This window comes from Vigna unguiculata, chromosome 11, assembly GCF_037176805.1.
Source record: "Vigna unguiculata cultivar grain cowpea cultivar isolate G323 ecotype 2 chromosome 11, ASM3717680v1, whole genome shotgun sequence".
NCBI classification, from domain to species: Eukaryota; Viridiplantae; Streptophyta; class Magnoliopsida; order Fabales; family Fabaceae; genus Vigna; species Vigna unguiculata.
This window is the reverse complement of record NC_140802.1, coordinates 12376391-12388052: the sequence shown is the minus strand read 5'-3', so window position 1 is coordinate 12388052 and position 11662 is coordinate 12376391. Positions and strand designations below refer to the sequence as shown.

The window sequence follows — 11662 nt, the reverse complement described above, 5'->3', positions numbered from 1 at the left end:
CAAGGACGACGTCCTGACCAAACTTGATGCCGAAGTAGATACCACAAGTTCACACTGCAGCTCACACACCGGCAGACCCAACTTTTTCACATAAGTGTTTGACACAAAGGAGTGTGTCGCTCCAGAATCATATAACACACAACATTTCATCCCAGTTATCAAACAAGATAAAAAGTATACTTGAAGATCTAAGAAAAACTTTTTAGATATCAAACTAATCAAACTGTTAAGGATGATGAAAGTTTTTTTAACAAAACAAATAAAGTTCTTCAAATGAAATAAAAATTAAGGATAAAAGAGAATAAAAATGATAAGTTTAGGCGATTGAACACTTAATATTGAGAGTCAATTATTTTATGTAAAAAAAATAATAAATAAAAATATTAAAAAGGAGTAGAAATATTCAAATGTAAAACATAAAAGCTATTTAATTTACTGTAATTGATAATGCACAATTTAAATATTACTGTACAAATTTAGAGAAAAGGTATATGAGATATTTGAATGAATTTTATGGATATAAAACAATCCAAACAATTAAAAGAGAGAGTAAAAAGTGTGTAACAAAAAGAAAATATGAATTATAAAACTAAAAACTAAGAGAATAATATATATATATATATATATATATATATATATATATATATATATATATATATATATATATATAAACTAGGTTACCTAATGAATTGTGGATACTTTAATCACTTAAAACGAACAAGATTAATGTTAGAGTGTGGGTATATAAACGGATACATAAGAGGTATATACATATTCATTCTCTTCTTCATACTCAATTGAAAAAATTATATATTATCCATACTTTTATTTATTTATATATGTAGTCAATATTGGAATCTCATCTTAAAAATGTAGATAATATCCACAAAATAAGCTTATTTACCATTTATAACAAAACAATCAAAATAATTTAGTTTTACATCATGGTTCTTCAATAAAATTAAATTTTACATAATTTCTCTTTTATTTATTTCCTTGTAGTAAAGATGTAAGGAAATTACATGGTTGGATGAGGTTGGTGGTTAGTTATTGAGAAATGTAAGAAAGGATGAGAAAAGTGTGGACAGTTGTGAGTGAGATAATTGGCATGGATGAGAGTGTATAACCGTCAAAACCACCTTCATTTATTGGGAAATGGCCCACACTATGCATTGTAAAACCTAAATTCTGAAAGAGAAAAACCTGTTTTAGCCTCTTACTTTATACTCTTTGCTATTTCTTCTGGATTCTACAACATCACCAAATGGTATCACCAAGGTTACATCACAAATGATTTAAAAATCATAACAAATTTCTTCATTTAATGTTCATTTCAGTAATTTTATTGTATTTGAGTTTTGAATTAGGTTTCACTTTTTTTAGAAAAACTAAATTTCATTTCAAAAGTTAAACTTAAAATAATAAATTTTAGAAGTTGATGCATTATTGTATATTATACGCAATCAACAACAAATTAGGTTAAGAAGACTTTCAATTAGTTGTTATAAAAATAAATAGAATTATGACTTCGCCATTTTTTATTGCCCGAGACAACGAAATTTTTATATGTTTATAGCATATTATTTCTCATTCTATAATGGTGTTTTCTATATGTATTATATTGTTTGTTATCAAGATATTGACTAATAATTAACTTTTTTCAAAAATCTAATTGACAATCTTTATTAAGATTTCTTTTATCAATTGCCAATGTATTTGAGCAAACTTCTCTTTAGACACTTTAAGAGAGAGAAAAAATATTTCTAAACTAAATCAGCTTATGTATAGATTAAAAATAAAATAAAATCACAAACCATTTAAGTAAGTTTCTTCCCACAATGCAATCATCATAGTAGGAAGAAATTTTTATTTGCTTATAATTAATCTTTTGTAAGAAAATTTGATTAGTTATATTTATGTTTCTCCTTTCGATTAATTTTTTACATATAAAACTCGAATTTAAAAAAAAAAAAATAATGGTATTCTGAACTCAATCAGAACATCAACAAGTTGGTTGATGGTGTTAATTCTTAAAAAATTACATGTAATTAGGAAACAAAAAATCAACCTAATTAACTAAAAGCTGATGGAGTAAACACAATGAACAACTGCAAAAAATATTTTTTGTTTTCTAAATTCAATCAAACCATCCAAAAATATAATAAAACAGATCATGATTTTATTAGAAATTCAAGCTTGAGACTCGCACACTAAGTGAAAATAACAAAGTTGAGTTATTAACATATAAAATAAAGAAGAGCTAAATTAATAACTTGGTTACAAATTCTTGTTCTTCTACCTAACATTATGTGGTTGTTCTTTGGCAATCATCACATTATAGTTTAGATTGTACAATAATTTTTTTACCCTTTTCTCTTCCCATTGTTGACGAAGGAAGTGAGAGAGCATTCGATAAGAGTGAATAACTTTAGCATAACTATTAGAGGTTATTGCTTACTGTACCCCTAAAATTACTAATTGCACTTTCTAGTAATCAGAAAAGACTCAAACACCCTTCACTATCATTATCGCTGCTTCCATCAACAAAAGGGACAGAAACACTGCAATGAAAGAAAAGAAAAATGCAACTTTCAGAAAGCCCTTTCTAGAACACATTTTATGTAAAAAAACTAATTTTGAAAGACATTATATACATTCTGGAAATTTTATTGTGAATGTGCGTTGTTTTGTAGAAAAATGTAGCCTAATTAAAAATTAATGTGAATGATTATTGTCTTGTCTTACATCATCTATTTCTTTGGACCACACCAATTATTGTCTTCCAAAGCTTGCATGTTGCTTTTTATGTTGCCATTTATGAGACTGAGAGATGCAGATAAAGGTGTCAGTAAAAGTACATGCTTAGTCCATGGTAAGTGAAAAGACCTAACAAAACAAGTACACACCCATTATAACCCATGTTTGGAAGATCTTATTCGCACAATGCTTATTTGTGAAAGTGTTATCTACTAAGCCTATTCCCAATCCACTTTCTGCTTTCGGAAATCTATAAACCTGTTCATATAAATTTCTTTATAATTAAGAAATGTATAAAAAAATTATTCTCAAACTCACGTATAAAATTTCGTATAAATTATCTCAATTTTTAACTCTAAATCCATATCTAAACTACGTTTATGTGTAGAAATTTATCCTAATATACCCTTCCACTTGCGAGACTCATTTCTTATGAAGCAAGAGATCACAAATGAATTGTAATTGTATCTCTTGATTTCTCCTGAAAAGTCATTTTTTCTATTTAGAAAATCAAGCACCCTCCCTAACAATATACTTAAACTCAAGTATCTAACAATTATGTGCTTTAGGTGTAACAATGATATCAATTCAAATCTTTCTTATTGTTTTTGTAAAGAATGATAGAATGATACCAATTCACACTACGGACACAAACTCAACAATCAGAACCACTGCTATTGGTTACTAACTCAACAAATCATGCATGGTTCATTAAGATAAAGAGAACATAAAATAATTCGCAAATTTTGGCCTTTGACGTTGAGTTGAGAACAACAAATAACTTCACAGCCGATGATTGAAGCATGTTCTAAATTGTTAGATATGTAAAAGACAAAAACACGTCTATTCATACATGTTTCAAGGTATGGCAGCTCCCAGGAGAAGAAATTAACAGGTAACTGGAAGCTGCCAGGGATATTAACTCCGATATCATAGATCTGCTAGAATTCCAGTATAAAATGATGGTTACAATTGTTATTATGGAGCCACACTTTGAACCTTATCATCAGGCGTCACTAGCATATAATCGGGTCCATTCCTTCGCTGCAGATTTCAATGCCACATTTTAATGAGAACATGAAAGTAGTAAGAATTGATGCCATCATTATCAGCAAATTCTTTTATAAATCACAAAAATATACCTGTTTCAACAGCCTCAGCCTCATTAGATTTCCAATGCTTGGCAATGTTTTCAGAAAGTGGATCATCTGGGTTTGGTGCACTCAATAGAGCTTGAATACTAAAAAATGCCAACAACCTCATTATTTTATTATCTTTCCAACTGATAGCAGATTAATAAAATAGTTTCCATTGACTTGCCCCACAACATTCCGCTTGCTGTGTGGCATTCTAGTTTGCCATGACAAGAGCTAACCACCCACAACATTTACTAATTCTACTGTTTCCTGTCTCCTAAATATTTTTCATACGGGAAAAATTAAAAAATAAAAGTTCATTTTTATTGTTCTTATACAAACTTTTGAAAACAGAATAAAATAAAAATAGAAAACATTCCTTCAGATTCAAAAAAAATGAGTCATAGTATGAGTGATTTAATATAAACGAAAAGTCTTACCAAAATAAATAAAAATAGAAAACATTCCTTCACAACAAAAGTCTTACGAAAATAAAAACGAAAAATTATTCTTCCATACCAGCAGAGTGATTTAATATAAGTTTTCCAGGTTTGCAAATTAGTATGCATCAGTATTCTTCTGTATATGCATGATCACATGTTTTAGGAGAAAAAATTAAAGTTTTTTAAAACCAACAAGTATTAGGCCTATACCACTTCAGAATAAACTACCATCTAATAGCCTAAAAGATAATAATACCTTAATAGAACAGTACGAATCTGAAGAGCAGGACTCCACTTGTCTTTCAGAATGTCAAGACATATTCTGCCAAGCTAAGTTAACAAGAATATGTGAGAAAATAACTACAGTAAAAAAATGAGAATTTAGGGAGAGTAAAATGCACCTTATCAATGTTCGGATGATATATTTTTGTTAAAAACCGAACCTGTGAAAAGCAATGCACATTTAAAACCATAATGGTATCAAAAGCAATAAAATAAGAGGACACTGGACAACCACACATGCCTTTCAGATTCTTGCTCAAGAGAATCACCATGAAACAAATAAACAAAAGAGTTGTAGGTGTACCTCTTCCTATTGTGAAACTTAGAATACAACAGTACCTCAGACCACAAAAGAAAGCTCCAAAAATATGACACCAAAACTTAAAAAGGAAAGATTTCAAAAGGAAAGAAAAAGGACATTGTTATTAATTAATGTGTGGATATTCGGGCTCTCCAACTACTATGGTTATCTTTTATGGTCTGGTTCTCCCATTCTCATTATGAATCTTATCACAATAAACCAAACATCTTAAATTATAATCAACTGGCAGCTAACACTTCATAATTTAGTTTCGTTCATTTTGGTGTACAGGAATTCAGCAGAAACATAACAGCAAAGGAATATGAAGATACAATTGAAAAGAATAATATTTAAATAAATACCTTCGGTGCAGCCATTGGATATTCTTCTGGCAAAAATAGTTCTAGCTTAAATACTCCTCCTAGTAATACAAACAATAATACATGTTAGTCAGTATGAGCATGAAGAACATATTTAAGAAAACAATGGAATTATAAATACCATAGCCATCAGAGAGGTATTACAAAAAAAATAAGGTAATAATCATCCATCATTCCCAAACGCAGGATCGAGAAAGAAGAAACTAGCATCTGATCCACCAAAAAGAAAACTACTGCTTTACTAAACATTGTGGTCCGAATTGACATCCTACTTGGGATTGGCAGAGGAGGGCAAAATACAGTGAATATAACATAGAAATCAAAGAATACAATAAAAGAAAGCAGAAAAGATATCTCAAAGGAAAGAAAGAGGATAGAGAGAGGCCTTGGCTAAACAGAACATAACAAAGATGCCGTGGTTTGTTAAAAACAGAATAGAGGTAAAATCACCCTTGATCCCAAAACAGATGTGCAAAATAATAGAAAGGGTTTTGGGCAAACTGCAATGAAAGAAGAGGAGGAAGGTAGAGCCCCAAGTTGAAGTTGGAAACTGCAGGGCTGTGATAAAGGTTTTTGATTGAAGCAATAAAAGAGGTTGGAGAGGGCAGAGAGATTGTGAGACTACTAGAAGACCCGAATCACATGATTCCACAATCCTGATTTGATCACACTTCAGTCCTACTATAATCCCACCCAGGAGTAATCTTAAGGGCGACTCAGCTAGGGGCTGTGATAAAGGTTTTTGATTGAAGCAATAAAAGAGGTTGGAGAGGGCAGAGAGATTGTGAGACTACTAGAAGACCCGAATCACATGATTCCACAATCCTGATTTGATCACACTTCAGTCCTACTATAATCCCACCCAGGAGTAATCTTAAGGGCGACTCAGCTAGGTCAAGGGTAGCAAGATTGTAAGATTGTGCAAGGTCACGATTTAGATTGCAATCTTGACAGCATTGGTTGCAAATATAACCATAATCAGAATATACACAATTCAAAGAAAACCACCCATCCTCACAGAGTCACAGGTATACTACAATTCCTACTTTCCTATTTACATTATACTATTTTGGCAGGGAACGCTTCAAAATTCAAGATCCTGTGAATACAATCAAGCATAATAACATGGAACAAACAAGAATAAATATGAATAAGTGATTATACCCTTAAAAGTCAAAGGTTCTAAAAGTTGTTGCTAGATAACCACAGAAAGAAATTCAATTAATAAAGAGATACAACTTGCAAGTATACAGAAACAATTCCTCAACTGGTATTCTATTGTGTTTAAATCTCTACTAACAAATTTAACAGGAATGCAAGTACATATTCCAAATTGAAAACAAATCACAATAGTACATAGGAGTAGAGACCCTTTCCTAAAACCCAGCTTGTAAAGTTGCATGAGTTTATGATCTCAGCACCTCATTTCAAGTTAACTCAGCGACGGACTTGTTCTTTTAGCATACTCAGTGGAATCATGGTGGACTCATGTAACTCAGCCAAACTTGTAACTTCACAATAGAGTTTGAGTTTGTTTATTCTTTGTTTTTAAGTTACACAATACATTGCGGAGAAAGAATGAAAAGTTATTAGGGTTCTTCTGTTTGGAAAGTTTCTCTTTTCTTTTCTCTTTCTATGTTCACAATGGCACTTCAAAGGTTTGAACAAGAGTCTGCAAGGCAGAAGGTTGCCATCAAGACTCTCAGCTATCTATTCTTTTCCACTGTGCAGAAGTTGAGCAATTGCACAAGCATGATCTTCTCCTCCTTGTACTTTTGGCCATTCTCACTATTCATTCTTCTATTTTCTTTGCACCATTTGAATCACCACCAACTTTCAGTTTACAGTAGGCATTCTGGCCTAAACTTTCTGGCCTTTGAACTGAAATTTGCACTATTGCAGAAATTTAGGGGTGTCAAAGTGAGCCAACCTGGCTCACATAGGTTGGCTCACCATGGGTTGAACTAAAAATGAGTCAAGTTCAACCAAGCTTACTTTTTGGTGAACCGGAAATTTTGTAACCCGGCTCAACCCACCACAAGTTGATGGGTTAGTGGATTGACTAATTTAAGGATGTTTTGTTCTTTCAATTTACTTTATATATTTATTGCAGTACAATCAAAGTGAAATGACTTGATTCATTATTTTATAATACTACAATCAAAGTGTTCACCTATTTCACCAAACATTATTATAAAGATAGTAGTTGAAAACTAGTGTCAACCTAGGCAACTTGACAAACAAATAAATCAAACATCTAAGCTATTCAAACATTATTGAACAATATTATTTAAAAAAATTATATTGTCAACCTACACAATTAGAAGTACTAAATAATTATAATAAAAAACTTACGAAAAAATTGTAAAAAAACTAATAGAGGACTGTCGTTGGTGGATACAAGTCAACCCACCTTCAACCCGCTCAAACCAATTTAACCCACAGGTTAAGTGAGTTGGGTTAAATTTGACCCACATTTAAAAACCTAAATTTTTTTCCAGTCCACCCCAGCTCTAGCCTATGGTGAGTTGGGTCAGCTCACGAGTTGAAACCCATTTTGATATCTCTACTCAAATGGTACTTTCTCCTGGCACGGTTGAACATAGATTAAAATTTATATTCTATATATTTACTTTTTATACGTCCTATTTCTTAATTCTGCAATTCCTACATAGTCAGTACCATCTTATAGTCTAATATGTCTGAAAGTTAATCAAATTCAGCTAAGGGCAAAACAAGCAGTGTTGTTAAACTTGAGGATCCTGAGGGGATCAGAAAGACAAAAAGATCGTAACTCAACTCAAAAAGTTATGAATTAGAAAAACTTATATTCAATAAACAAAAATTATATTTATAAACAGATGTATTATTAAAAATAATATATAAATGATAAAAATAATAATTATAATAATAATATTAATAATAATAAGTAATAATAATAATAAGTTAAGTATTAAAATATAATACATAAGTCCTCCATGAAAAGAACCAATAAGCAGGGATGATATATTTTTCTTTCAAAACTTGAGCCAGAAAAACCAAGCACCTTCCACTTCAAAATAAACTGGGCCAAAAACTACCTCATAATAGGATAGCTAAAAGGCAAGCAATCAAAAGAGTAGAATTAATAATTCCAAAACCATGTCTTTCAGGTATGAGTGCATAATCAAAACCTCTCCCAACTCTCCATAGTGGGAATCAAAATATGTATTCAATGAGGAACAAAAGATAAGTAAAGAGTATGCCTATCAAATATTTTGTACATCTTTTTTATTCCCTTCTGATCAAGTATTATAAATATTTCAACCATCAATGGCAAGCATTGCGTTCAAAAAGAACAAATTATCTAGAAAAAATTATGGAGAAAGAAGTTCATCGAATTGTTTAATATTTAGTTAAAACTGTTCAGCAGAATTGATAGCAGGCGCTGCATTTTGTAGGCATGAACAGCATTGATAAAGTTTGGTTATCAAAACATGTTCTAGTAAAGCAAAACTTGGCTTTTCTATTTAATGTACTGCTTATAAACCTACACTAAAGATGAACTAAATAGCAGCTTCTTTATGCATGAGAAAAACACCATACTAAATTTATCAATATGTTGGGTAGAAAAATAACATCAACATTCAAAAAAGTTAATGTGGATCTAACAAGAAAAACCAATAATGTTGCCCTAAGGCATTAAATTTCATTTAAACCAGTCAGACTCGTATGTTTGTTGAAGGCTGCGGAGAGAGAAGGGGTGGGATATTAAATAAAATGTAATAAGCTATGATACACAGATACAATGTGTATCTTCGACAATAAGCTTCTAAAATAAGCGGATACAATGTGTGACCAATGTAATAGCTCTTAAAGCATAATAAATACATAAATGTAATTTGTGCGAATCCAAATTAAAATCACATTTCTTAAACATTGCCAAAGTAAAAAATAATAAATTATTGTCATCATACAAGTATTTGTGCTCCATAGGTTTGGATACTTCATCACAATGAAGTATCTTGGAGTATCAGTATCATATAAATAAGGGATACGTGAAACCAATTCAAGGTGCATTAAAGGTAATAAGAAAGAGAGTTTGGATTCTCTACTGGTTTTTCTCTGTTGTTCCTCTGTTGTGCTTTCAAAATACACTGATGGTCATTAATTTTAAAATTTTCAAATATATTAAAATTATCTTTAAAGTACCAAAACAGTGTCAGCAGAGAAAGCGGACTCTAAGAAAGATGCTGTTCAGAGACCTTGTAATTTCATGCTTCGTAACATATCACAAACAGTACACACAAAAGACCTAAAAGTAGCCCATAAATGGAGTAATAGTTTGTTTGGTTTTGCAAGAACACCACGGGTAGAATAATAGTTTGTTTTGATAGGCAAACAGGTCAAAACCACAGGAATAGTTTGGTAGGTTGGTTTGGCAAGTAGGCCACAAGTTGATTAACAGTAAACTGTCTGACTTGGCAAATAGGCCATAACTAGAGTAATAGTTTGCTATGCTTTAGCTAGTTAAATTTTGCATTTTCCAAACCAAAACCCATCTCTGTACATGATTGAATGTTTCAAACCATAATTGGATAACTTTTAATCTGAGACAAGTTAGGTCATGAATGTTGAAGAGAATCAACAAGAACATTGGGGATTTCGAGTAATATAGAGAACAACATCAATTCTATATATTATATTCACTTTTTTCAGATCACTTCGCTTCATATTCTTTTCAACCAAATCATTTTTATAAAATCATCTAAAAAAAACCTTGCAAACACTCACCCAAACGCATACTAAGGCAAAGACCGTGAACTGAAAAATTAAAAGTAAAAGGACGAAATTTCCATGGCAAAATGTCATTCCCAGAAACTGTAGAACACAATTGCTTACATGAATTTTCCAGATACTTTTAATTCCAAAAAAAACACTTGCCCTAATCTAGAGGAATTTTATTCCCACATTGCTTGCAAGTATATTTTAAAACAACAAGATATATTTAAACTATTAGAACGTAGAAAATAATGCTGTCAGACCAAAACTACCTTCGTAAGGTGACTGGGTCGGTCCCAGGATCATCACATTGAAATATCTCATATTGTCTTCAGATGGGGACGCACTAATTCCAGGTGCTGCATCAGAAGATCATCATACTATCAGAAACTGATAAAAACAAGTAATCAGCAGAATGAAAACAAAAAGCATGAAACATCGCGACCCTTGACTTGAATCTTTATCTAGATCATTAAATTACCAGGGTAATATTATTCCATATATCTAAGACGACACTAAATTAAGCTAAATATATACATAAGTGCTACTAATTCAACTAAGGATGAGCTTCTATAGCACTACAATAAACTGAGAACAAAACTTTAATATAAATAAACAAAGGTAAAGTTTGGAATGATTAGTTACCTGGCTCACTGAGCAAACGCTGCGTTTCCTGTTGAAATAAAGAAGAAAAAAATACGTTTAAAACATTTACAAAGATCGAAATTCAAATATAAAAATTCAAAAACCCAGAAATACGGTTCATTTCCAACGAATATTAAAAGCAAAAGGGTAGTTGAATCCCTAATGTTTAGCTCCTCAGACGTTTCAAATTTCATGCGTTTTTCATTTTTTTTTTCATTCTCGTCGCCACTGAATTTAAGCAAGAGGGCAATATTCAGAAATTCACACGCGATAACACAGGGCAGGGAAGAAGCAAAAAATCCAAGATGGAAATTCGACTTTCTTCCGTTTTATCAGCAACCGAGCCAATCGATTAGAAATGAAACTGAAATTAAAATTGGGATATGAATGAGGAAATGGATGCGAACCTTGATGATTCTTCGAGGGAGATTGCTGTTGGCCATTGTGGAGCTGGATTGAAAAGCGTGCAATAGGGTTTCTAAAGAGAGGAAGAGAGAGTTTCTCTCACTGGCATAGATGTACAAAGAACGCTGAGAACCGTTTTAACTTCATTTTCAAGTCAGAAAACCCTTAATTAAGATAGAAGAAAGTATTAAAATGAAAAAGCAAGGTTTAATGGTCTTTTTCATAATTATTTATTTAAATTTAATTTGCTGCACTAACTAAAAATAAAATAGAGAATCCAATTCTTTTAATATTTGAAAACATATCGATATGATTATTCTTACAGCGTCTTTTGCGATCACTCTTTGACGCACCAAGAGTTTAAAAATATACTAAAATATAATGATATATGTGTAATGTACGGGATTTTAAGAAAATTAAATATATTTGGCTCATCCCGATTCTTATACCCAAACTCAACGGATATATATATTTCTTACTTTTAATATTGATTAATTAATTTTTATAAAATAAAAAGAATTATGGTAAATAACATAATATTATCAAATATTT

The 11662-nt window shown here is 31.2% G+C and overlaps 1 protein-coding gene across 1 annotated transcript; it reads right to left on the bottom strand.

The window, feature by feature from the left end:
• Positions 1-3550: 3550 nt before the first annotated feature.
• Positions 3551-11364, bottom strand: LOC114168181 (ubiquitin-conjugating enzyme E2 35-like). The gene is made up of 8 exons (XM_028052920.2): positions 11113-11364; positions 10706-10733; positions 10333-10419; positions 5282-5340; positions 4738-4779; positions 4593-4666; positions 3900-3997; positions 3551-3801 (listed from the first exon to the last, which is right to left on the bottom strand). Exons 1-8 carry the CDS (start codon positions 11146-11148, stop codon positions 3764-3766), a joined length of 462 nt encoding a protein of 153 aa, XP_027908721.1. The 5' UTR covers positions 11149-11364; the 3' UTR covers positions 3551-3763.
• Between the last annotated feature and the right edge of the window lie 298 nt (positions 11365-11662).

Excerpts from the sequence above, each read along its gene's own strand:
- LOC114168181 (XM_028052920.2), bottom strand. The coding sequence starts at position 11,148 with ATGGCCAACAGCAATCTCCCTCGAAGAATCATCAAG. Across the intron at positions 4,667-4,737 it reads ATCATCCGAACATTGATAAG|CTTGGCAGAATATGTCTTGA; the intron begins GTGCATTTTACT and ends TTGTTAACTTAG. Across the intron at positions 3,802-3,899 it reads GGCTGAGGCTGTTGAAACAG|CGAAGGAATGGACCCGATTA; the intron begins GTATATTTTTGT and ends TGAAATCTGCAG.